Source organism: Leucoraja erinacea, chromosome 2, assembly GCF_028641065.1.
Source record: "Leucoraja erinacea ecotype New England chromosome 2, Leri_hhj_1, whole genome shotgun sequence".
Lineage (NCBI taxonomy): Eukaryota > Metazoa > Chordata > Chondrichthyes > Rajiformes > Rajidae > Leucoraja > Leucoraja erinaceus.
The window spans coordinates 50,590,979-50,618,779 of record NC_073378.1 but is presented as its reverse complement, the minus strand read 5'-3'; the positions used below and the strand labels follow the sequence as shown (position 1 = coordinate 50,618,779).

The 27,801-nt window shown below is 43.9% G+C and overlaps 1 protein-coding gene across 1 annotated transcript; it reads right to left on the bottom strand.

The window, feature by feature from the left end:
* Positions 1–38: 38 nt before the first annotated feature.
* dazl (deleted in azoospermia-like) lies at positions 39–27,559 on the bottom strand (the record flags this gene model as incomplete). Its single annotated transcript, XM_055649632.1, has 5 exons — positions 39–1,558; positions 14,542–14,608; positions 19,689–19,743; positions 21,704–21,795; positions 27,383–27,559. Coding segments are annotated over 5 exons (528 nt in total), but the record flags the coding sequence as incomplete, so codon positions are not given.
* Between the last annotated feature and the right edge of the window lie 242 nt (positions 27,560–27,801).

Below are 27,801 nucleotides of genomic sequence, written 5' to 3'. Positions count from 1 at the left end.
ATAAATGTTGCAAGATATTTTTGTTTTAAAAATCAATATGTTCTCGCCAGACTACCAGTTGCAGGGAAACAAAAAGTCGATGGCTACCTAGTCTATACTCATCAAGTCCAGACGAATGGTCTCAACATAAAACTTTAACTGTCCATTTCCTTCTGCAGATGTTGCTCCAATAATGTGCTTTGCATACGATTCAGCAGGCTCATGACTCTTTCTTCCCCCTACCCCCCCATAGTTCAAACAATGCTACATTTCTACTTCAGACTTTGCACGTCTCAATTCCCCCTGTAAATTCTACAGCCATAGAACCTCCAGATCTCCTTGACACCAGCATCTGCTGGCACTACCTGCTGTCTATGGATTATTAAATTGTCTAGAATGGTGCACACAATAACATCTGCAAATTGTCTGCATGTACTACAAAGCATTCATAGACATCCGATGCAAGCAATGGACTGGGCGAAAATAACCCGAGAAGTGCCTTGGCCCGTATACCGAAGCCCCGACTCGCCACCGGAGACCGGGGACTTGCCTGATAGGCCCGACACCAGTCCCAGCGGTGTACCCACGGCGCAGAGCAGAGTAGAGCCCGCCTAGTAGGTCCAGCCCGCTGCAGATCAGGGACTCACCTGCCATGGACGGAAGATCCGCGCTGCAGAACGGAACCCACCCCGAAGGCCCGCCGCAGATCGATGATCCATGGGAACCCACCTGCAGGACCTATTAGCAGACCAGCTGCGGGAGGAATTGCAGTGCCTCGTAAGGGGGGGGTGGGTCGCTGGCGAGGCCGACCCTGCAACGCCGCCAGCACAACAGGCCTTCATGGTCAGATCAAGATCCCTGCACTTACAACAGGGACTTGAAAATGCCGCCAATCTGGTGACTCTGTATACACTCAGAGTACTACTGCTATACACTTGTACTGTATCTGAGGCTCATCTAACATGAATCTAAGGGCTCACATATAGTGATACCTGTATTGAATTGTATATAAAAATGAATTTTGCTACTTTCGTACATGCGACAAATAAAGTACCATACTATGACACAGCATTTTCGTGTTTTTCCACCTTTATCCTGGAATTTCTGCACTTCTCATTGTAAATAATTGCAGCTGACCAGTACACTGGTATAAACAGAAGACGACAATATTTCTACCCAAATACTGAGCAAGATTGATTGAATTCATTGAATTGATTGATTGAATTCATAGGGTGTCAATGTATACCACTGGTCCCTTACGTTCTTAAAATGCAAAAGAAATATGATCATAAAATATCAAACAAATGCTGCTGAGACACTTGACTACCCTTAATTTTCTACATCCTCCCGATCGCGAGAACATGCAGGTTTATTGCGAAGAGTGAAAATTTATATAGTAAGATTTTTTTTTTAAAATAAAAATGTTCACATAATACATCTCTTTAACTTGCCTGTACATATTGAAGGGCTGACCCAGGGAATCCAGGAGATGGAAAATAGGTGTCCGTGTTTTGACACACACATGGAGCTGGCGATGTAATAAGGGGAGCTGGTCTTGCCTGGACCAAATGAATTGGATCTTGGAAGAAAAACAAGTTTAGAAGTTATTTAAGTCCCAAAAACACAAAAAATGTAAAAATTAATGCAAGCAATACCAAAGCTACATGGCATTCAAGTAACAAATTTACCCTTGAGGAATATTACAAATCACCAGTCAAAAACTGGAGGTAGACAAAAATGCTAGAGAAACTCAGCTGGTGAGGCAGCGAAGTAATAGGTGACGTTTTGGGTCGAGACCCTTCTTCTGACTGATGTAGGGGTGAGAATAAGAAAGGAAGAGGCGGAGACAGTGGGTTGTAGGAGAGCTGTGAAGGGGAGGGGAAAGGGGGAGAAAGCATGGACTACCTGAAATTGGAGGTCAATGTTCATACCGCTGCTGTGTAAAGTACCCAAGCGAGATATGAGGTGCTGCTCCTCCAATTTGTGGCGGGACTCACTCTGGCCATAGAGGAGGCACAGAACAGAAACACCGGTTTCGGAATGCGAGGGGGAATTGAAGTGCTGAGCCACCAGAAGATCAGGTTGTTTATTGCGAACTGAGTGGAGGTGTTGGGCGAAGTGATCGCCAAGCCTACGCTTGGTCTCACCGATGTAGAGTAGCTGACACCTAGAGCAGCGGATGCAATAGATGAGGTTGGAGGTGCAGGTGAACCTCTGCCGCACCTGGAAAGACTGCTTAGGTCCTTGGATGGAGTCAAGGGGGGAGGTAAAGCGACAAGTGTAGCATTTCCTGCGGTTGCAAGGGAAAGTGCCAGGGGAGGGGGTGGTTTGGGTGGGAAGGGACGAATTGACCAGGGAGTTATGGAGGAAGCGGTCTCTGCGGAAAGCCAAAAGGGGAGGAGATGGGAAGATGTGGACAGTGGTGGGATCCCGTTGGAGGTGGCGAAAATGTCGGAGGATTATCTGTTGTTTGTGACAGCTGTAGAGTGGAAGGTGAGGACAAGGGGACTGTTCCCTTGTTACGAGTGGGGGGGGGGGGGGGGAATGGGAGTGAGAGCGGAGCTACGGGATATAGAAGAGACCCGGTGAGAGCCTCATCTATAGTCGAAGAGGGGAACCCCCGTTCCCTAAAGAATGAGGAAAATCCAATGCCCTAGTTTGGAATACCTCATCCTGGGTGCAGATATGGCGTAGATGGAGGAGTTGGGAGTAGGGGATGGAATCCTTGCAGGAAGCAGGGTGGGAAGACGTGTAGTCCAGATATCCATGGGAGTCAGTGGGTTTGTAGTAGATGTCGGTCAGTAGTCTGTTACCTGCGATGGAGATAGTGAGGTCTAGAAATGGTAGGGAGATGTCGGAAATGGTCCAGGTGAATTTGAGTGCCGGATGGAAGTTAGTGGTGAAATGGATGAAGTCAGTGAGTTGTGCATGGGTATAGGAGGTAGCATCAATGCAGTTGTCGATGTAGCAGAGGTAGAATTCGGGGATAGGGCCACAGTACACCTTGAACAAGGATTGTTCGACGTACCCTACAAAGAGGCAAGCATAGCTGGGGCCCACGAGTGTGCCCAAAGCTACCAGAGATGTGCTATCAAATTCATTCTTTTGGATTTTGTTGGGGGGGGGAAGTGGGAATTAAACAATCACAACATGCAAAAGCAATAACAAATTTCATCTATTTGCGTTTTTTTTAGCTTTTTTTAGTACAGCATGTTTATTTTGCAGCCTAGCAGTTTTTATTCTATATTTTTTTACTGTTATTTGTCACGAGTTGTATTATCAACCTCTTACCTACATGCGTTTGCCTCCATTCAAAATAATGGCTGGAAGGTGATGTGGAAACGCAAGAAACCTACGTCCACCTGCTTTTTTTAATCTCTAATTTAGTTTAGAATTACAGCATAGAAACAGGCCCTTCGGCCCACATCGATGATCCGTCACTCGTTCACACCAATTCTATGTTATCCCACTTTCTCGTCCACTCCATGCACACTGCAATTTTCAGAGGCCTGATTAACCTACAAAACTGTATGTCTTTGAGATGTGGGAGGAAACTGGAGCACCCTGAGGAAACCAATTCAGTCACAGGTCACAGCTCCAGAGGTCAGGATCTTTGGTGCTGTGAGGCAGTACCCATACCAGCTGTGCCACTGTGCTGCCCTGTGTCTCTGCTCATCACCTTCTAGCTTTACATTTAGTTTTTTGCTCCAGATTACAGCATCTGCAGTCACATGGCTCCTTAAGGGATTTGCTTTGGAAACTGTCAAGGCAATCTCTTAAATGACTGCTGCCATGAAACAGCAGTCTCAACTACTGTTGAGAGAAAACACCTTGGAGGAGCACATCTTCATTTATAACTCAGGATTCAATGGGAAATGAGGTGACGTATTTTGGAAAATCATGAAATATGGTTTTCTAGAAATATAATTTCTGTAATGCATGGATCGTCCGAATAGCAAAATGTTGACTTTCTACTAAACCGAATATGCAGAAATAGTCATAGAAATCCAACCAGAAATTCATCTCATAATTTCCTTTTTGTTACTAATTATTTTAGTCAAGAGTGTTTAATTAAGATATATAACAAAACAGAAAATGGAGATGAAGAGCCGCAAGAAATTTCTTTAGCCAGAGTTTGGTATCTCTGTGGAATTCATCGCCACAGACAACTGTGGAGGCCAAAATGTTTGGTACTTTTAATGTGTAGATTGACATGTTCTTGATTAAGATCGTCAAAGATTATGGGAAGTCGGCAGAAGAATGGGGTTGAGAAGGAAATATAACTTAGCAATGATCAAATGGCGGAGTAAACTAAATGGACCTAAATATGTTCCTATGTCTTTGGAACAATTAATTTTTTATTTGCAGATCTGTAAACAGTGCTAAATAAATAACATAATAAACAAACAAAAATGTTAAATAAGTAAAACACCCCAATATTCATGCAAAACAGAACAAAAATCCAAAGTCCCTAGTGCAACCAAGACAGTTCGGAGTTTAGATGGTGTTTGTAGTGTTCAATAGCCTGATGGTTGTTGGAAGCTGTTCCTGGTCTGGGAGGTCACGGTTTTCAGATGGGCGGTTTTCAGACTTTCTTCCCAATGACAGGAATGAAAGAGCGTGGCCAGGGTGGTGTGTGTCCTTGATGATGCCGACTTTTGAGAGCACCTCCTATAGATTCCTTTGATAGTGGGAAAACCAGTATTCATGATGGCTGTCTCTACTACTTTCTGTAATCTCTTTCATTCAATTTGTCAAATTAGGTCATAATGCAACCAGTCAATATCTCTCTGTAGAAGTTCAAGAGTATTCGTTCCAGAAAGACCTTCACAGAGATGCACGCCCTGGAACTTGGTTCACCACTCTCCACCACTGATCCGTCAATGAAACAGCCTTGTGGATAATCTACATTTATATATTTTGCTTTGTCATGGCATCCAAAAGGGTTTCATAATAAATGCCATAGACTTAAACAACAATTCTTCTTCATTAAAAAAGACAATAAAGCAGTCCTAAAATTGCTAATGCTAATTGGAGGCTGCAAGAAATCTCTTGAAGGAGAAATAGGCTTCTAAGGTCGTAGTCCAATTCAAATCCTTAATTTTAGTTTGATCCTCAATACGTAGCGAGTCTTCATGTTTGTGCAGGGAAGGCCGATACATGAACCAATATTCATTTTTATTTGAAAGCACTTCTGCAAATACTCAAGTTTTACTACATTTGTTGAATACGTAGAATGAAGTGGTTATTCTACAATAGAAACAAAAAATACTGGCAACACTGAGCATATCATGTAACATCTTAGAGTCATAAGAATTATGTAGACTGGAGACGGGCCAACCATCCAGGACACAGTCATAGTAATTGTACTTGATTCTCCAGGTTCTATTACTCGCCCACAAACTCAGATAATTTACACTGGCTCATTAATCTACCGATGCACACATCGTTGGGGTGCAGGAAATAACCAGAGAAAATCTAGTCACTGAGACTAAGGTTCCTCACAGAGACTAAGGTTCCTCATGGAAGGTTGGTTAAGAAGGTTCAATTGTTGGGTATAAATGCAGGAGTAGCAAGATGGATTCAACAGTGGCTGAATGGGAGACGCCAGAGGGTAATGGTGGATGACTGTTTGTCGGGTTGGAGGCAGGTGACTAGTGGGGTGCCTCAGGGATCTGTGTTGGGTCCTTTGTTGTTTGTCATGTACATCAATGATCTGGATGAAGGTGTGGTAAATTGGATTAGTAAGTATGCAGATGATACCAAGATAGGGGTGTTGTGGATAATGAAGAGGATTTCCAAAGTCTACAGAGTGATTTAGGCCATTTGGAAGAATGGGCTGAAAGATGGCAGATGGAGTTTAATGCTGATAAGTGTGAGATGCTACACCTTGGCAGGACAAATCAAAATAGGACATACATGGTAAATGGTAGGGAATTGAATAATGCAGTTGAACAGAGGGATCTGGGAATAACTGTGCATAGTTCCTTGAAGGTGGAATCTCATAGATAGGGTGGTAAAGAAAGCTTTTGGTATGCTAGCCTTTATAAATCAGAGCATTGAGTATAGAAGCTGGGATGTAATGTTAAAATTGTAGAAGGCATTGGTGAGACCAAATCTGGAGTATGGTGTACAATTTTGGTCGCCCAATTATAGGAAGGATGTCAACAAAATAGAGAGAGTACAGAGGAGATTTACCAGAATGTTGCCTGGATTTCAACAACTAAGTTGTTGAGAAAGGTTGAATAAGTTAGGTCTTTATTCTCTGGAGCGCAGAAGGTGAAGGGGGGACTTTATCGTCTTTAAAATGATGAGAGGGATAGACAGAGTTGATGTGGACAAGCTTTTCCCTTTGAGAATAGGGAAGATTCAAACAAGAGGACACGACTTCAGAATTAAGGGACCGAAGTTTAGGGGTAACACGAGGGGGAACTTCTTTACTCAGAGAGTGGTAGCGGTGTGGAATGAGCTTCCAGTGGAAGTGATGGAGGCAGGTTCGTTGGTATCATTTAAAAATAAATTGGATAGGCATATGGATGAGAAGGGAATGGAGGGTTATGGTATGAGTGCAGGCAGGTGGGACTAAGGGAAAATAATTGTTCGGCACGGACTTGTAGGGCCGAGATGGCCTGTTTCCGTGCTGTAATTGTTATATGTTATATGGTTATATAGAGACAATGTACAAACTCCACACGGACAACAAGGAAGTAAAGATTGAATCTTGGCTGCTGAAAACAACAGAGGTCTTAGGGGTTATAGGGAAAAGAGAACGAGGTTGAATCAGCCATGACTAAATGGCAGAGGAGACTTGGCCTAATTTGGCTCCTCACGTGAATCTACTCTCTATGCCATCATGTCACTCATATGCCCATACCCAAGATGCCATCAGGTCCTCACTGAAATCAAATTTATTTCCTTCTGCAACTTTTATACTTATTCCAATCAATACCGATATATCTCTTGGTTCTTTGTCCTCCAGAATATTCCAAAACGGAATTTAAACTGGAGGTTTAAACCTAAAAGCTTTAAAAAAAAATAAAAAAATTGACTCTATTGTTACTAACTTTATTTGTGAGTACAAAACCCAACAAATACATAAAATACATTTGTGCAAACCGAAAGAAAATGGAGGATTAGCTCTACCTAACTTTCTTTTTTACTACTGGGCAACTAATATTAAAAATATAACTTTCTGGTTGGACGATACATGTCAACATGTAAATTGTTTAAAAATGGAGAAGGAAGATTGTTTGCCTTTTTGTATAGGCTCGATTCTCCTATCTCCAATACATCTGAATAAGTCAACGTATGAGCAAAATCCGATAATACACAGAGCTATGCGTATCTGGAAACAGCTGAAACTCAGTCTTAAATTGAGAAACATGTCCCTCCTTCTTCCTATTGCAAATAATCTCTCGTTTAAACCGTCTATTTTAGATGTGGTGTTTGCTCAATGGAAGAATCAGGGAATCAATACTGTGGGAGACCTCTATCAGAAGGGGACTCTTTCCTCTTTTCAAGAGCTGCAGGAGAAATATGACGAATGCCAATAATTTTTTTAGATATCTCCAACTCGGAGACTACATGAAAACATATATACAAGACTGCTCTCTTATGGGTCCAGATATATTAGACGATTGTTTGAATAGACATGCCGATACAAGTAAGTTGATATATTACATTTATAACACCCTTCTAAATATTGACACTCCACCTTTCTGAGATTTATAGGCGAGCACGGGAGGATAGTTGGGTTTACCCATTTCGAAAGAAATATGGGATGAAAGCCTACAATACATACATTACGGTTCTTTAAATGCCAGGCACTGCCTGATACAATTTAAAGTATTGCATAGGTTATATTATTCAAAGACCAAACTGAACAAGATCTTCCCAACTGCCTCTCCTCTTTGTGATAAATGTCACTTTCAAGAAGCCACCCTAACTCATACTTTTGTATCCTGTATAAAAATACAAAACTTCTGGACAGAAATATTCAATATTATCTCTAAAACACTTAAAACTCAATTGGAGCCAGATCCAAAACTAATAATATTAGGAATGTCAGAGGGCTGCCCTAATCCAACGATATTTCAGACACTTCCTTGACTACGGTTTAATAACTGTAAAAAAAATCTGGAAAAAGATAACAGTCCCCACAGTGAAGATGTGGATCACAGAAATGATCGAGACACTACATCTAGAAAAAATAAGGTTTGTCTTGACTGACAAACCAGATCAATTTGCAAAAATATGGTCTCCTTTTATTGAATTTCTTCAACAACATAATGGTTGAACACAAACTCAAAAATGATGGTAGGGTCGGGTGAGCAGGCGTATGGAAGGGTAGTTGGAAATATCTCCGCTTCTTTTACACCTTTGTTAGTTCCGGGGTTTTTTTTTCTTCCTTTTCTTTAAATCTTTTCCTTTCTTTTTCATTTCTTCTTTCTTTCCTTTTATCCTTTTTCTTTTTTTTTTCCTATCTAGTTATTAGTTCATAAAATGTTAAAATTGAAGCAGCACGAAAATTGTATAACTATTATGTCGATCATTTTCTTTTTGTACTATTGCTTCTAACAAAAATCTTTAAAAGAAATAAATAAATCAAAGTCAGATTTCTTCATAAATATAATACAGTAAACACCTGTCATATCGGATTATAGTGGGGGAAATGGTTATTGTTAACTAGACGAAGTGGGACCTGTTGGGTCCCTGTCACACGAGTGGCCTGGTCCCCCAACGCAACCCGTTCCCCCAACGCAATATTCCACCACTCACCCGTTTCCCTAATGCAACCCGTTCTCCCAATGCAATATTCCACCGCTCACCCATAGCTCCCAACTGCACAGTGACTGCTCATTTCGCTTTATTCACCCTCATTTTTAAACTCAGTGTACTTTGACTTCAAAAAAATGCAATTGCACCTGCTAGGGCTAGCAGACCTCAGGGTACTTGGATAGCAACAATGTTGCAAGCAAGGCAACAATCCCAATGTGACGTCATAGCTGTAAGCACAGGGAAGACATTTTTCTAAAATTGAGGTTTTGTAAATTAAAAAATGTGAAATAACGTGAAGTATAGCATAAATCTAAACGAAACTTGACACAAACCACCACAGAACAATTGTAAGGTGGTGCAAAGATTTGAGCGTTATCGTGTACAGTTTTGGTGTAGGTCAAGGATCACATACGCGCGGATGGATAGAAACAAGATGAGTTTTAGTAATATACTAGACCAAGTGCAGACCCGTTGGGTCTGCTCCCCCAATGGTGTGATCCCCCAACCCAATATTCCACCATGCACCCGTCTCCTCCAATGGAACTGAAGCCGTTCCCAAAAGTAAGATTCCAGCACTGCCCTGCCTCCCTCAGCAGTGGATTTAAAAAAAAAAATCCAATGGCATCTTCCCTGCCTGCTGCAGCAGTGAAAAGTTCAGAGTGTTCCTGTCTTGCAACTTTGTTTCGAAGTGTGTTGGAAGCTGACATGTAAATGGAGAAGCCAGTTAATTTTGAAATACTTGGGTGTGGAGGGGGGGGGGAGAAGGATTTGATTAAAAACGTGCACTTCAACACGACGAAATGTAATGAGGAGCGGATACTTAGAAAGAAAAGCGAAATCTCTACCGAAATGGAAAAGATCTCGGAGATTGAGCGTCTGGATTGGGCGTGGCAATGAATCAAAGGAAGAAATGCAGCCGGCAGCCGTACATGCAAATGGATCCATTCCGATTGGACATCTGCGAGCATCGGCCATTCCGATTGGACATCTGCGAGTATCGGGCACGAATTGAAAGGCAGGAAGGGCGCCGGACGGCAGTCGGTCGGATGGCCCCAGAGTTTTATAGATATATAGATAGATACTGGACTAAGTGGGGCCCGTTGGGTCCCTGTCACATGGGAGGCCAGGTCCCCCAAAGCAACCCGTTCCCCAATGCAATATTCCACCATCCACCCATTCCCCCATATTCCAGCACTCACCCATAGCCCCCAACTGTGCAGGGGCGTATCCCCAGTACTGCCTCCCCCTCTTGCTTCAAGGGGTTTAAAAAATAATGTAATTGCCCCCTCCCCTTCCCGTTCAGGTAAAAACTTGCTGGAAGGACTGAGTGTTCCTCGATTGCAAGCTGTTGCAACTTTGTTGCAAGCTGGGCCAGCAAAGATTTAGCTGTTAAATTCTTCTTAAACTTGAATTTAAGTTAAAAATTATGACTAATGTGAAATATAACATCAATCTGAACGAAACTTTATAGGAACGACCACGGGACAAAGGTAAGGTGGTGCAAAATAAGAATTACACTACCGTGTACAGTTTTGGCGTAGGTCCCAGCTCACGTACGCGCGAATAGATAGATAGAAACAAGACTTTTAGTAATATACTAGACCAACTAGGACCCATTGGGTCCCTGTCACATGGGAGGCCTGGTCCCCAAGGCAATATTGGACCACTCATACATAGCCCCCATGGGAGGACTGGTCCCCCAATCGCAACCCGTTCCCCAAAGCAATTTTGCACCACTCACCTGTTTCACAAACGGGAGGCCTGGTCCCCCAACGCAACCAGTTCCACAAGGCAATTTTGCACACTACTTACCCGTTTCGCCAATGCAACCCATTCCCCTAATGCAAGATTCCAGCAAGATAGCCCCCCAACTGCGCAGAGGCTGCTCAGTTCACCTTATTTAAAATGCAGTGTACTGTTACTTTAAAACCCTCCCTTCACGCTGCCAGGGTTAAACAAAAGGGATAGCAACATTTCTGCCTGGCTGGACTGAGTGTGCCAAGATTGGAACAATGTAGCAATTGTGAAATCATAGTTGAAAATATAGCTGCATAGTGAAATTTGTTCTAAAATCTTGACTTTAAGTTTAAAAATGTAAAACTTTTTGTGAAATATGAGATCAATCTGAACGAAACTTGATACGAACGACCACAGGAAAAAGTTGAGTAAAACTCTGCAAAAATATTTAGCGGAAGTGTACACTGTTTTGGCAATAGCTCCCGAGGTCACAGACAGACTGGCAAACAAGTCGATACTTTTAATAGTATACTAGGCCAAGTGCAGACCCGTAGCCCCCACGGGAGACGTGGTCCTCCAACTCAAGCGGCTCAGGAATCAGCAGTGCGGCTGTTTTTGAATGCCGTCTTTGAGGCGAGATGCGGGCGCCAGCAGCCGTTATGGTCGCTGGCCAGCAGGAGGCTACAAAATGAGTGAGTGGGGGGGGAGAAGGATTTTATTAAAAATGTGTACATAAACACAACAACATTTAATGAGTGGATACTTGGAATGAAAAGTGAAATCTCTACCGAAATGGAAAATTCAGGGCGTTTGTGGGTCGGGTGTTGGCGTGGCAACGAATCAAAGGCTGGCAGCCACAAGTCAGAAATACACACAGCCACATACACACACAGTTTTAATATTATGCTAGACCAAGTGCAGACCCGTTGGGTCTGCTCCCCCAACGCAGCCATTCCCTACCCGTAGCCCCCATGGGAGACGTGGTCCTCCAACTCAAGCGGCTCAGGAATCAGCAGTGCGCCTGTTTTTAAATGGCGTCTTTGAGGAGAGATGCGGGCGCCAGCAGCCGTTATGGTCGCTGGCCAGCAGGAGGCGACAAAATGAATCAAAGGCTGGCAGCCACAAGTCAGAAACACACACAGCCAGACACACAGAGTTTTAAATATAGATAGATAGATGGATTGTTCGCTATAACCAAGTGAGGGCTTATCGTTGTGCAAGTAGTAGAAACAAACAACTGCAGAAGCAGATTAATACACAAAAAAACACAATGTGCTGGAGTACCTCAGCAGGTCAGGGTAGCATATCTGAAAAACATGGATAGGTGACATTTTGGGTCAAGACCCTTCTTCATACTTTTTGTCTGTAACTGGGCCTGGAATGCAGGTGCGTTGACAGACTTAGCCAGATTGCGGCCAGGGGAGAAGCAAGGATCGGCAAAGTTATTGTTGCAGCCTGAGGGCAGCCATAATGCAGGCACAGTTCGGTAGTTACGGCGGCATGTGAAGGCCAGTGGGTCCAGCCTGGAAACTGTCAAGGAGGGCAATGCAGGTCCGCAGTCGCTTCAACGGAGTGGCCTAGAAGTGGCTGTGGACGCAGTGAGGGCCGATGCTGGCGTCAGCAGTCCAGAGCGGCGGTCAATGTCAGTAGGTTTGCCGGATGTAACCAAAATCCGTTATAAAGATGTCCGGATAAAAACAAGGGTTTACTGCACATGGAAATATATGCCTGTCGATGCAGAGTCAAGCAACACATTGAGAAACAGAAATGCTGCAGTTACCTGGAAATATTCCGTGGCAAAGATGATGAAAGTTAATGTCACCTTGACCTCCAGGGAAAAACAGTCCTGGCACAAGAGATCAAGGTGCTCTTTCAAAAAAAATCAGATAAACACAGTTAAGAGACTTAAAAATGTGCACCTGCATATATACAGCTCAGAAAAGGGGGTCCAGTTAGAAATTGGTGTCTCAAGATTATATGGGGATAGACACTTCACAGATGGACAGAATACACCACCGAAAGGGGCGCAGCCTATCCAATACAATGTGCTACCTAAAGTGTCACTACTGTGATACCCATACAAAGCGTAACACTGACAAAAACTCGATTGAGACAAGGAGAAATGTCTTCACTCAGGTGTGAATCTTTGGAATTCTGTAGCCTCTGGAGGATTTGGAGGCTTCACAGTAATGTTCATTCAAAACAGAGATTAACAGATTTCGCCAAAAAACTTGATTCCACGAACATTCTCAATTATGGAAACATTTTGTGAGCCAATTAAGATACCAGAATTCATAGTAAAGGGAATATTGAAAATATCTTTGTATTTTTAGAGCAAAAATGTATTATCCTACGATCTCTTAAAAATAAATGTCAAAACATAACTGTGCTATCCATACATGCTGACAAGGTGGGAATTCTTTTAGTGAGCTATTGATCAAAATTATCTATTTGAACCAATTTACCCCAATGAGAGACACACATTCAGTTTAGCTTTATTATCAACTATACCAGGTGCGGACCCATTGGGCCTGTCTCCAAGGCAATATTCCACCAGTGACCCATAGCCCTCAACTTCGCAAGCATGGCCGAGGGGTTCCCGTTGTGACGCCAGATCCCCGTTTTGACACGAGTCACGGCAACCTTCCCACAACTGTGCCTCGCCATCCCTCTTCCCTATCCTCTTCCATTCCCCCTCATCCCCAGCACTCCCTCCCCCTCCTCTTCACCCTCCCTCTTCGTTCCCCTCTCCTCTCCTCCCCTTCCCCACTCCCTCCCTCTCCTTTCCCCTACCCTCAGTTATTCCGCTCCCCCCCCTAACTCCTTGCTTCCCCCACTCTCCTCGCCCCCACTGGCCTCCTCTCCCTCTATCCCCCACTCACTACCTCACCCCCCTCCTCTCCCTCTATCCACCCTCCTCCCCATTCTCCCTCCCCATCCCTTCCTCTCCCTCTATCCCCCTTATCCCCCTGCTCCACCACTCGTCGCCTCCCCCTATCCCGCCCTTCCACATTGAAACTCACGATGTTTTAAAAAAAAAATGAAACCTCCCCCCTATCCCACACCCCACAATGAAAATCGTTTTGTTTAAATTAAATTCTCAATGAAAATCGCGTTTGTACTTTAAAATAACCTAAACACAATGTTAGCTGTTAATGAAAACGAAGAATTAGACTAAAATCGTGATTTAAATTATTTAAAACCTACCCTTAGATATGGGGACTATGTTTTAACCTGCTCCAGTACTGAGGCTACTGCCTATTCTTATAGACGCCAGTTCAATTTGATTAGTTGTACTCGCATATATATTCGTAGTTATGTTATTTTCTTATGGGAAAGATATAGATCTGCTCTACCCAATACTAACACACATATGCTACACACCACTCGGATCCATAATCTAGTATGGGTTGTACCATACAGTCACCATTTATTCCTAACGCATCCAGACACTAGCGGTTAGTCAGGATGTAGTCACAGAGGTGACAACATGCAGTGTAACTTTATACTATCCTATTAAACTTGTTGGATCGTTACTTGGAGTACGTGTCAATAGCTCTACAGACTCTTAAGACTCTTCACTTCCCCGAGCAGGTGTCTGTGTGTTTTGAAAGGTGTTTTTTGGGGGGGGTTTAAACGTTAACATGAATAACTTTTCAAAGTGAACCTGATGAGGTCGTGGAGGGGAAAAATGTGAGTAAGAATATGTAAACATTTAAGCGTTAGCGCGCAGCATTTTGAGGAAGATACAATAAATACAGACAGACAGGCGCACACACACACACAAGATCAGACTTTTATAGGTATAGCGATAGATTCTGGGTTAACTTATGAATTGAATAGGATAGGCAAAAATAAGCTTTGTGGCTTCAGCCTATTCCTTTTTCAGTCATTGATTATGTGAACGTTGTGTGAAATGGATACAGTGTTGGTTCATATTCACACAGATTGTAAAGTTTTGTTCTTTTTAATGTATGCCCGAAATAAACTATTCATTCATAACACATTTGAATAATCAAGATATATTTAAGGCAGAAATCCACTTACATGAATCCTGTTGCTTCCTGATTGCAGGTCCTATCTTCAATTTTTTCCCTTTGAAGTTAATCTGTGACTGCAAGCAAAGTAAAGAACAGATTATTTTCATACCCTGGATTATAGCATGATAGAATAAATTACAATAGGCACTCCATTCTCAGGATATCTAGTAAAGTGACTGAAGTAATTAACATTGAGCACGGGATGAGAGAATTTATTACTACTCTGAATTAGATCACTAACATTTACTTGATAATCAAATTAGATTATAAAAGATGAGATAGCAGTTGGATAGCAGTAACATTTGGATAGCAGTAACAGGATCAGGCCGAGTCAGGATGGATTTACGAAGGGGAACTCATGCTTGACTAATCTTCTGGAATTTTTTGAAGATGTAACTAGGATAATGGACAAGGGAGAGCCAGTGGATATAGTGTACCTGGACTTTCAGAAAGCATTTGATAAGGTCCCACATAGATTAGTGGGCAAAATTAGGGCACATGCTATTGGGGGTTGAGTGCTGACATGGATAGAGAAGTGGTTGGCAGACAGGAAACAAAAAGTAGGGATTAACAGGTCCCTTTCACAATGGCAGGCAGTGACAAGTGGGGTACTGCAAGGCTCGGTGCTGGGACCGCAGCTACTTACAATATTCATCAATGAAGGGATTCAAAGTAACATTAGCAAATTTGCAGATGACATGGAGTATGGTGTACAATTTTGGTCGCTTAATTATAGGAAGGATGTCAACAAAATAGAGAGAGTACAGAGGAGATTTACTAGAATGTTGCCTGGGTTTCAGCAACCAAGTTACAGAGAAAGGTTGAACAAGTTAGGTCTTTATTCTTTGGAGCGCAGAAGGTTAAGGGGGGAACTTGATAGAGGTCTTTAAAATGATGAGAGGGATAGACAGAGTTGACGTGGATAAGCTTTTCCCATTGAGAGTAGGGAAGATTCAAACAAGAGGACATGACTTGAGAATTAAGGGACAGAAGTTTAGGGGTAACATGAGGGGGAACTTCTTTACTCAGAGAGTGGTAGCTGTGTGGAATGAGCTTCAAGTGGAAGTGGTGGAGGCAGGTTCGATTTTATCATTTAAAAATAAATTGGATAGATATATGGACGGGAAAGGAATGGAGGGTTATGGTCTGAGTGCAGGTAGATGGGACTAGGGGAAAATATGTGTTCGGCACGGACTTGAAGGGCCGAGATGGCCTGTTTCCGTGCTTTAATTGTTTTATGGTTATAAAGCTGGGTGGCAGTGTGGACTGTGGGGAGGATGTTATGAGAATGCAGGGTGACTTGGACAGGTTGGGGGAGTGGGCAGATGCATGGCAGATGAAGTTTAATGCGGATAAATGTGAGGCTATCCACTTTGGTAGCAAAACAGGAAGGCAGATTACTATCTAAATGGCGTCAAGTTGGGAAAAGGGGAAGTACAACGGGATCTGGGGGTCCTTGTACATCAGTCTATGAAAGCAAGCATGCAGGAACAGCAGGCAGTGAAGAAAGCAAATGGCATGTTGACCTTTATAACAAGAAGAATCGAATATAGGAGCAAAGAGGTGCTTCTGCAGTTGTACAGAGCCGTAGTGACACTACACCTGGAGTATTGTGTTCAGTTGTGGTCCCCTCATTTGAGGAAGGACATTCTTGCTATTGAGGGAGTGCAGCGTAGGTTTACAAGGTTAATTCCCAGGATGGCGGGACTGCATAGGCTGGGAGAATGGAGCAGCTGGACTTGTACACTCTGGAGTTTAGAAGGAAGAGAGGGATCTCATTGAAACATATAAGATTGTTAAGGGCTTGGACACACTAGAGGCAGGAAACATGTTCCCGATGTTGGGGGAGTCCAGAACCAGGGGCCACAGTTTAAGAATAAGGAGTAAGCAATTTAGAACGGAGACAAGGAAACACTTTTTCTCACAGAGAGTGGTGAGTCTGTGGAATTCTCTGCCTCAGAGGGCGATGGAGGCAGGTTCTCTGGATGCTTTCAAGAGAGAGCTAGATAGGGCTATTAAAAATAGCAGAGTCAGGGGATATGCGGAGAAGGCAGGAACGGGGTACTGATTGGGGATGATCAGCCATGATCACATTGAATGGCAGTGCTGGCTCGAAGGGCCAAATGGACTACTCCTGCACCTATTGTCTATTGTCTGTAGATAATGATCATTTCTTCATAAATACAGTACATGAATAGCCTGTTAGTCGCCGAGATGTAGTACCTGGAAAAGATCCCATGTCAAGGAAGTTGATAGACAATGTGACCTTGACCTCCATGGATAAAAGTCTTGCTAAGGAGTGCTCCCAATATCAGATAAACAGCCAAAATTGTCTTAAAGTTGTGTACCTGCATATACACTGCTCAAAAGGGATCAAATTAGAATGTGGTACCTGAAGATTGTCTGGGGTAGGGACTCGGCAAATGGGCATATTATTGCAAATTCAAAATTAAATGGAAATATTCTCAGATTCTAAAACCAGCCTCCCTATTTAAAACGAGAATTACACTCTTGCTTAAACAGTAGAAGCAGGCTTAAAGGAATGAATGAAAGGAATTAGTGTTCTACTCCCAATTCATCGGCAAGTCTGAGACAAAGTATAAACCAACATTTGGAAAGGCACAGGTTTATCAACAAACAGCCAGCTGGGATTGAAGGGTTGCATTCCACCAATAAACAAGTTTTAATGTACAAAAAGAGGGTTGATGAATGCAGCACGTTTGATACCGTCTAGGTGGCTTTTAACCAGACATAACGAGGGAACATCTGGGGAAGTGGGACTACCTAAATTGGTCTTGCATAGTCTATAATAATGTGAAGATCAAAGGTGTCAAGGTGTTAATTATTTTTAAAACTGGTAAAAAAGTCAACAACTGAAGGAGGTACCGCCACATTCATGGAAGGATTCATTTCATATTCTTGAAAAGAGGTCTTTCAAAATTGTTATATTCAGTATTGAATAACAAGGGGCACAATGACCTACAGAAAAAATAGAAATGTTCTTCATGCTCATTCTGAGCCTTAGGAGGGTGTAAATTAAAGAGGAGGGGGTGGGAACAAGAGTATTAAGTCAGAAATAGGAAGGAGTGATTCAAGATACATTTATTTGTTACATGTGCCAGTTGGCACAGTGAAATGTGATCACCATGCAGTCATACAATAAAAATAAAGAACACAACACACGATACAGTTTAACATAAAACATCCCCACACAGCAGAATCAAATGTTTCCCACTGTGAGGGAAGGCACTGGAAGCTCTCCCAACCCACAGCTCAGCAATGTTGGAGCAGCGGCCCAACACTCCGGAGCGCCAAAAGGCGATCCAGGTAGGCATTGCCCGCTCCGCGGTGAATCCAGCGCCGCGCCGCCGCTGTTGTAGCTCTGGTCTGGTTCCCGGTCCCCGGCAGGAAAGGCCGCGCCAATCCAGGTGGTAGGCCACGAGGAGGGGGACGAGGACGCGACTCGGAGAATAGTCGCGTCCCCGCCAGGGGATGTCCCCCCCAAAACAGACTTTAAACTAACTAAAAATTAAAAAAAAGATTGAAAAACAAAGAGGCAGAGGCTGCCATCAATGCCGCGCCCCTAGTGGCCCCCCTAGGGAACATAGAGATTAGGACAAGTAAATCTCAAAAGGAAGTACAAGCAGGGGGAAGTGAAGGAATATGGCGACACTGATAGGCTGAACTGTGTTTATTTCAAAACAGTGAGTATTGCGAAGAAAGCAGATAAACATAGAGCCTGGATCAATGCTTGGGACTATGAAGCTGTGACCATTGTGTAAACGTGTTTAAAAGAGGCGCAGCCCAATGTTCTGGGGTTTCAATGTTTTAGACATGATTAAAAGATAGGCAAAACAAGGGTCTGCAGATGACAAGTAACTAGGTAAAACAGGTAACAAGGGCTGCAGATGATAAAATCTGTTAGGAAAGGTTGAGTGCAAAATCAAATAAGGGAACAAATGAGGAGAAGAGGAGGATGAGAAGGATGCCATAAACAAGGAGCGTGTGGGTGAGGAGTTGATGGTGTGGATAAGGAAGAAGCTGGGTAAGAGGGTACTGGTTGTAGCGGGAAACAACCCCCCCCTCAACCGCATCTTCTCCATTTCCTGCACATCTGCTCTCACCCCACCGATTCCAGACAGAAGAGTGATAGAGTCCCTCTGGTCCTCACATTTTATCCAACGAGCCTTTGCATTCAGCAGATGATTGGTTATTTTCACCAGTAACACACTCCCAACACCATCACATCTTCCTCTTCCTACACATTTCTGCTTTCTGCAGGGAATATGCCCTGCAACACCCTAGTTCACTCATCCCTGCCATCCGAGGAGGTGCAACACCTGTCCCTACACCCCGCTGCCATCCAGGACCTAAACACTCCTCCATATGCACCTCCTCCAAAGTCATCTACTGTAGTAGTGCTCTTAACGTGGCCTCTACATCAGTAAGATCAACCACAGACAAGGCAACTGCTTTGCTGAGTACCTTTGCTCTGTCTAACATGACCAGTCAGTGGTTTTGTTGTTGCCATTTCAATTCCCTGTTCATTCCCATGCTGACCTGTCTGTCCTCGGCCTTCTCCACAGTCAGGATATGGCCAAACGCATACCAGAGCACTTCATATTCCATCTCGATGGTCTCCAGCCCGACAGCATGAGCACAGAATTTATTAATTTCAGGTAACCTGCCCCCTTGCATGACTGTCCCCTTATTAATCCCTTTCCTCCCAACACTCTTCTTTCTCACTGCACTTCATCTCCTCCACAAGCACCTTTTTTCTCATCCACACCATCGACCTGTCACTCACACTCCTCTCATTGGGATCCTTATCTCACCTGCCTTTCCCATTCCACCACCTTTATTGAAATCTATTTCCTCAGCAACAAATCAAGTACAAGTTTTAAGTTTTAATTTCAATTAAGAAATTAATTCTGTTCTCCCTAAACAAGCCATTAATCAAATTCCTGCCTAATTTTCACCTACTGTTACAGGAAACATACCAAATCTAAAGACTAAATCTACAATTAATAACTATATTTAATGTATTCCTTTCAAACAAGATAGTGATTTAGTGAAAGATCAAATATACTGCAGACTTCAAATGCATAGTTAAACCTTAATATCTTAAATAATTTGGTGGACAAACCTACTCACTTCAGAAATAATCTTTTGTATATCCACATCATTGTGAAATGAAACAAAGCCATATCTGAAAAAGAAAGCAGGTTTACAATTCATGCTTAAAACTGAAGGTACCATATGAAAGGGCCAATCATCACTTGCCATTCACAAATTCAATCATGCGTTATCTTTAAAATACAATACAAATTTATTCCTCACATGCACAAACTAAAGCACAGTGAAATGAATTTGCTATGCAGCGATACAATTGAAAAAGGAAGGCACAGTGCACAATAGTATTCAACACAAACATCCACCACAGCATTCTCCACTGTGGTGAAAGGAAGCAAAGTTCAGTCAGTCCTCCTCCTTTGTACATCCGTGGTTGGGGCCATGAACCCTCTGTAGTCGCCACTGCGGATGGCCAGATCTACAGGCCCTCTCGTAGGGATGATCGAAATTCAGGCATCGGGATGGCCGAACCACGGCCTGGAGTGCCTGAATCGGCCGCCCTACAATACAATACAATTTATTTGTCACTTGAACCTCATAGAGGCGCAAGTGAAATGTTGTTTCTGCAGTCATAAATACAAGAAAAAAAAGACCCAAGACACAACACAATTTACACAGACATCCATCACAGCACATCTCCTCCTCGCTGTGATGGAAGGCAAAAAACTTATCTCTCCCCTGCACTTCCCTCTCCCCCCGATGTCAGAGTCAAAGTCAGAGCCCAAGTCAGAGCCCCCGGCGGGCGACAACAATTGTCCCGCGGCCATTAACGCCGCGCCGGGTGGTGCAAGGCCACGCTCCGGGTCTTGATGTTGGAGCCCCGGGCGGGCGCTAGCAAAGTCCCGCAGCCGTTGAAGCCACGCCGGGCGATGATGTCAGGCCCCGCTCCAGGTCATCCTCGACCCCGCTACTCGGGCGGGTGAAGTCGCCGTTGCGGAAGCCCCGAAAAGCGGTCTCCCAGCAGGGACCCGTGGGCTCCCGGTGTTACTGTCTACCAGACCTGCGGTTGGAGCCTCCGAATCCCCGGGGTCGGGTCGCAGCAGCGCGCCACCACCGCTCCTCCCGCTCCGAACTCGGCCAGCTCCACGATGGTGAGTAGCTCAGCAGCTCCGTGACTGGAGCCCCAGTTCCTGCCGGAGGCCGCTTCACGGTGCTAGGCCCCAACGACAACGGAGACCCGACAGGGAAAGGTGGGGTTCTCCGTGCAGGGGAAAGATTTTAAAAGTTTCCCCCCGCACACACACACACGTACCCCATCAAAAAAATAAAAACTACATTACAACGGGACAAAAAAAGAACAAAAAAAACAGACAGACTGCAGAGGCCGCTGCGACGTGAGTCCTACCACCGGAGACCGCGGCTTCCGGATGTTATAGGCCGCAGCCTGGCGGTCGGAGCTCTTCTCCTGCGATCCCCGGCAAGGGATTTCCAGCTCCAGATGGCAAGTCCACGCTGCGCCCGCAGCTAGAAGCTCTGGGCCCCGACTCCGGGAAAGGCCGCTCCAATCCAAGCTGTCGCCTCTCCGTCGAGGAAGTGACTGAAAAACGGTTTCCTCCTTTCCCTCCCACCACCCCCCACACAGACACACTGAGTGACACTAAAACAAACATTTGGACATACAAAAAAAAAAAATTGAAATAAAAAACACGCTGCAGGCAGGGCAGCCGACTCGCAGCGCCCCCAACCGACAGCATAGTCCTTACTTATAGTAAGTACCCTATTAAGTGTTTTTTGAAAAGTAAAAGTACCTACACTTTATTTACCACTTATTACACCTTATTTCTCTTTACCCATTCTGCCCGTTTACTTAAATTCAGCAAATGCCAATTCATCAACTATGCCTACTACTTAAATGTATTTTGACTTTCTAAGTGTCTAAATGTACATAATGAGTTAAAATAGAACCAAGAGAAAAATATCTCACTATTAATAAATTCTGCCAGAATCCAAAGTTTAGCCAATGAACACTTCTGTCCAAATTCTCAGGTAGAAGAACTATGTGCACAATAGTCTAATTTGGATGAGAAATGTCTTACCCTCTTGAAACTCCACCTCCATCACTGATTATTTTAACCTGTTTCACAGCACCATATCTTGTAAAGAAGCCTCGCATTTCATCTTCACCCATCTATTTTGGAAAACAAAAGTCAGTAGCATTTGTTAAACAGTGATATAAATGCTTTAAGACTTTAAAATTAGGCAATCTCAATACTATCTTTTGGATCTGTACAGCTGTACAAAGCTACTGAGGTCTCTGACTGATTGATTTTGTTTTAAGACAATTGAAGAACAAATATACAATTTACATGGGAATAGAAGACTTAAATTATCTTCACATTGGTAGCATGCCCCAATAACAATATAATGAAACATTGTACGGAATGCTGATCAGTGGGCAACACTGCAATAGTGGACAATGAGATTGAGAACTTTGAACAAAGTGCAGTTTGAGTTGATCACCTAGTAAATTGAATACAAGAAAATAGTAACAAGGTGCATCAAAATCTCCAGTGTCTATGTATAAGTGGATAGTGGCGGAGCACTGAAAGCACTTGATGCTCAAAACAAAGTTATTTGCAAGAGATCCTAATCATAATTATTATAATTTGAACTTCAGTAAGGAAAATAATTATAAAGATTTACTACTATGGTGAATGCAATACCAAAATACTTAGCATAACTTAAATTGGGAGCTTCCTATACATTTTCCTTTTCCCCATCATTTTTGAGTTCAGCATATAATTTTCTACAGCCATGTATCTCAGGATCTGCTTACATGGTACTATGACTCAACAGTACAAAGAGTAATAATTCTTCTGATTGCTCCTCCTACTTTCAGGATACCATGCAAAACAGCATTATTTTCTACCCTTCCTTTCTCAAGTATAAATTGATTGATAGAATAATACATATTATTTCCTTTCCCCTGTTGGCTAGAAGAAAAAGTCACCAATTACAATACTACAATAACTTGCAAGAAATTTATATTAAATTTGCACTAAAAGTAGTGCATGTGGCCTTCATAAGCATATTTTCCAACACCCACTCGTACTTCCTTTCTTTCAGCATTTTCCAATTTGAATACCATTAGCCTTCTTTACCACTCAATCTGCTTGAATTGCCACGTTCAGGGATGATTTGGACCACAAAATCCCTCCGTAAATCAATACTTGACATGATTACCAAGACCCACCATTAGACTAGGCAGCATATTTCTGAGGAGTGTTTGGACAGGCCACAATCCACCACAGTCTAAAGGAGTGAGATAACTTGATAAAACATACACGATCCTAAGGAAACTTGACAGGAGGATGTGGAGAATGTTTCCTCTTATGGGAGAAGTTGGAATCACGGGACAATGTATAAAAGGAATCACCCATTTTGAAATGACATTTTCTGAATCCCAAGTCTTTGGAAGTTTCTTCCCCAAAAGAGTGATGGAAGCAGAATGTGAAGATTTTAAAGGCAAAAGTAAATAGCTGTTTGACAAGCAAGGGTAGTCAGGAATGTGTTCAGATTACAATCACATCGGCCACAATCATATTAAATGATGCAGCAAGCTATAGGCTAAGTGGCCCAATTCGCTCATAATACAGTGAATTATACTTAATACAGGTGCACAACCTTTTATCCGAAATTCCGGAAACCGAAAAGCTCCGAAAACCGGACATTTTTCCAGGATGTCGTCTGCACACCAAAGCTCGCGTTTGGTGCCAAACCTGACCCGAAACAACCCACGGTCAACCCAGGTCTGTACTACTGTAGCGGCTGCCTCCTCCCCGGAGACCGGGGAGACACTTAAACATCTGTAAATCATTGCTTAAATGTTAGTCAGTTAGTTTGGAGGGCTTTTATGTGAAGGGAGGGGTGGGTGTGGGGGGAAACTTTAATTCTTAGTCCCCTACCTGGTCGGAGAGGCAGGGAGCAGGCAATGCCTTACCGGGTCGCCGTTCAGTAAGCTCCGGAGCGCTGTGGCCGCCGACTCTCAACATCGCGGAGCCGGGGCTGCGGGTGTCCGGCCATGGGCGGGCCCGGTTGTAGCTCCAACCCCGGCAACTCTACCCCTGGCTGCACGGTGCTCCAAATCCAGCGCTGCCCGCGACTGGACGCCCGCAGCCCCAGCTCCGCGATGTTGGGAGCCGGCGGCCACAGCGCTCCGGAGCTTACCGCACGGCGACCCGGTAGGGCATTGCCCGCTCCCCGCTGGTATCCCAGCGCTGTGGCCGCCGACTCCCAACATCGCGGAGCTGGGGCTGCGGGCGTCTGGCCGCGGGCCGCGCTGGATTTGGAGCACCGCACATCCAGGGGTAGAGTTGCCGGGGTCGGAGCTCCAACCGGCGCCGCCCGCGGCCGGATGCCCGCAGCCCCAGCTCCACGATGTTGGGAGTCGGCAGCCACAGTGCTCCGGAGCTTACTGCACGGCGACCCGGTAAGGCATTGCCCGCTCCCCGCCTCTCCGACCAGGTAGGGGACTAAGAATTAAAGTTTCCCCCTTCACCCCCCCCACCACATAAAATCCCTCCAAACTAATTGACTAACATTTATGCAATGATTTACAATGATTCCCTGGACTCCGGGGAGGAGGCAGCCGCTCCAGACTTTTCAAGCCGCCCGCGCTACCTACCTAATCTACGCTAAAAATCTTCCATTCCGAAATCCGAAAAATTCCGAAATCCGAGAAGTGTCTGGTCCCAAGGCTTTCGGATAAAAGGTTGTGCACCAGCATGTTGGTTCATTGTTATTTACAAAAGACTATAATAATGCAACTGAGGGAAGTATAACATTATGGCTCATAATCTAAGATTGCTGATCTTCCAGTTCCTTTAGGATAGTATTTTTCTAGCATTGCCACACTCCATTGCCACAGCCCCATTATCATTTTTCTTGAAGAAACCATGCCTTTGGGCACCTACCAACAGGTCTGTCCTCACACTTGATACATAATGCGGGTAAACTTTAAAACTTGCCTTTCTCAAGAACTTTAGCAATTCACCCAATTCCAAGTTCTCCCCATTTCATTTCATTATCATCTAACTATAAGACTGGTTGCTTGTTACAATAAATATGTCTCCAGGATAGGGAAAACTGTGCAGCCAGACTGATGGATAAACAACAACCTCCATCACACATAACTGAAGGCTAAGGCTTGACAGCGTCAGTCCATCAATACATGAAGTAGCATCTTAGTGCTGAGTGATAACATTGTTCACTCCAGTTTGCCCAACAGGATTCCCCTTGGGCAATTATATTTCCTCAGTGGCTCATTCCACCCAAATCTATGCAGCTACCAGATTATGTTGTGAGACTGCCAGAAGCATGTTGAATACCCAGCAGCAGACAGGGCAGGAATTCACACCACTGCTACAAAAGATCATAGAGCGGAGCAAGATAGTCCACTCAACGAAAAAGCCGCAGTAGGTCATGGGTAATCTTTAGCGCCATTTCCGTAACCGGCTTCCGTCTCCACTCTAGTATCTTTGCTTTGGTCATGGCGTCTACATATTGCTATTATTTTACCAAATACCACACAAATCGTCTTTTTTTTTGTCCCTCCTCTTGGCCTCTAGTGTAAAACCCCACATTGTCCCCTCTCTTTCTCGCTCCTTTATCTCTCCCAGTTTCATTTCAGCTCTCCATCTGCCCACCTCTCCCCGACCCACCTGCCCCCTCTCTCGCTCTCCTCTCACAACCTCACGTTCTGACCCGCTTGTCCCCGCAGTTCTCACTCTCTCCTCCCCAGATCACTCCCTCTACTCTCTCTTGCTGTCTCTCGTTCTGACCCCGTCCTTTCCCTCGCTCTTCCCCCCTTCTCCTCCCCACTCTTTCCTTCCGTGACCTCTCTCCACTCCTGTCTCGCAGTGTCCACCTTCCCCTCTTCCTATTGTCCGTTCTTCCCTCCCTCTCCCTTCTCTCCTCTCCCTTCCCACTCCACTCCTTCCCCGTCTGTCCCCCACTCCTTTCCAGTCATTCTCCCCCTTCCTCTCACCTTCCCTCCCTCTCTCTCCCCACCCTCTCCTCCCCCTCCTCCTGTCGGCTTCCCCTCTCTCCCCTTCCCTCCCTCTCTCTCTCTCTATCCCTCCTGCTCCCCCTGCCTGCTCCCTCTCCCTTACTCCCACCCAATCTCTCTCTGCTCTCTGTGACAAAGATCATAGATGCTCTGTGAGTTACCTCACGCTCCCCAATGAAATGATTCCTCGTGTGTTTGTTTACCCCTCTCTGCGCACATCCTGTCCCGGAACTACAAATGCTAAGCGTGAACGGAGAGGCAGAGAGGGTTCGCCTTTATAGTGAGGACAGTTTCTCTCCGCTGGGAACAGAGTCTTGTGCAGGGAGCGCCAGGATCGGTGTCACTGCCGCGGGTGTCGTTTCCATTGGAAACGTTTTTACCGGCCGAGAGAGGACAAAGATGGACTGTTAACGCTAGGGCTGGTATCCCTAATGTGGGATTCCGGTAGCAGAGTTCCGTGTACTGAAACTCCACCCCGACTCAATAACTTGTCTTCTGGTTAGCAGAGTCTGTGTAGTGACAGTGAGTGTTAAACTCCGGATAGATTTAATAGTCTGCCTTCTGGTAGCAGAGTCTGTGAGTGTTGCACCGGGGGGGCTGGATACGCAGTCTGTGTGCAGGGCTCCAAGCATAGTATTATAAATGTATTATAATAAACATAATATTACATAGTGTCCAAGCAAAGATACTATAAACATAGGAAACACAAACTGTTCCCCCGCAACACTGATTACACTGCGAGAGGCATAACTGAAGTCGGGTCAGGTTTACTGAAATGGTGGAAGTTACGCTCCGTTGCGTACTACACGTTAGTCCATTGGATATTGCAGGAGAGGTCTATCTTGCTCCGCTCTATGATCTTTGATTGCTACCATTGTTACCCAACTTTCTCACTTCCTCCTTCATGCGCTCATGTATTTCAGAAGTTGCCAATTTTCTCCCCAGCCTTCAGGCATGTTACTATCTTCAGAATAATGGTTACCTTTTTGTTCAATTTTGTATTATCCTTCACTTCCTTAAATAGATGCAAAAAAATCTATTTTCAGTCTATTTTTCCAATGGAATTTATTTTTCTTGAAAACAAAAAGGAAAAGGGTGGGAGCACCTTCTTACTTCTGCAGTTGAAAGTCTGTATTCCACATTGGTTCTTCTCCTCAGAAGCGTGGAACAATAGAAGTGCATGCAACTCCAAATGGGGAGAATAGCTGCTTTTTTTTGATAAATTTTGTCTGATTTCTGGCAGCAGTGAAGGTGGTTTGAGACAGGAATTCTGCCCTGTTGGGTCTCTTGGTTACAGAGGTGCAAAAAATTGACCAGATGAAAAATATATGATAAAAACATAACCTATGAAAACTCAAATCAAACAGAATACCCTTGGAATAACTACTTTCGAATAAGGAGCACCGTTGAACTTTTACTATAGCTTAACATACCTGTAGTTATGTTAAAATTACTTACACAAGACAGATTTTTTGATGCATGTATTTTTGAATGCTCTTATGGCTTTAGATGTGTAGATGTTGAGCAGTAATGATTAAATTTAATCTATTTTATTTGCTTCAATGCTATTGTATGTAAATGCAAGCTAATATACCGAACAACCTGTGGAATAGCTTGTATTTACTCTTCAATGGCACTGAAGATTTACAACTCCTACAACAAAGAACATTACTGTTGAGCAAAAGCAATCAAAATAATCAAAGAATACCTCAAAATCAATTCCACCAACAAAAATTGTGTTTGGCATGATTCTTCCACTTGGCAAGACATATCTTCGATTCACCGCAGATCCTGCTGAAGACTGGTTATCCAGTTCTTGACTGACGTCACTATCTTGTGCTTCAATGATTCTTCCAGACTGGAAATAAAGGAAATGTTTAGGAATTCATGAAAATAAAAATAAAAATTTGTTAAGTGAAGATTCATTTTATGTGGAGTTCTTCAGGGATGTGACTGGTAGAATCGAAAAGGAAAACCATTCAATGTAAAGTTCTGAATACTTTTCATGTCATAGGAGTAGAATTAGGCCACCTGGCCCATAGATTCTACCCGTAACCTTTGCAACCTTACTAATCAAGAACCTATTCCAACAGATTTGAGAGGCAGGATCTCCTCTTCACAACACCA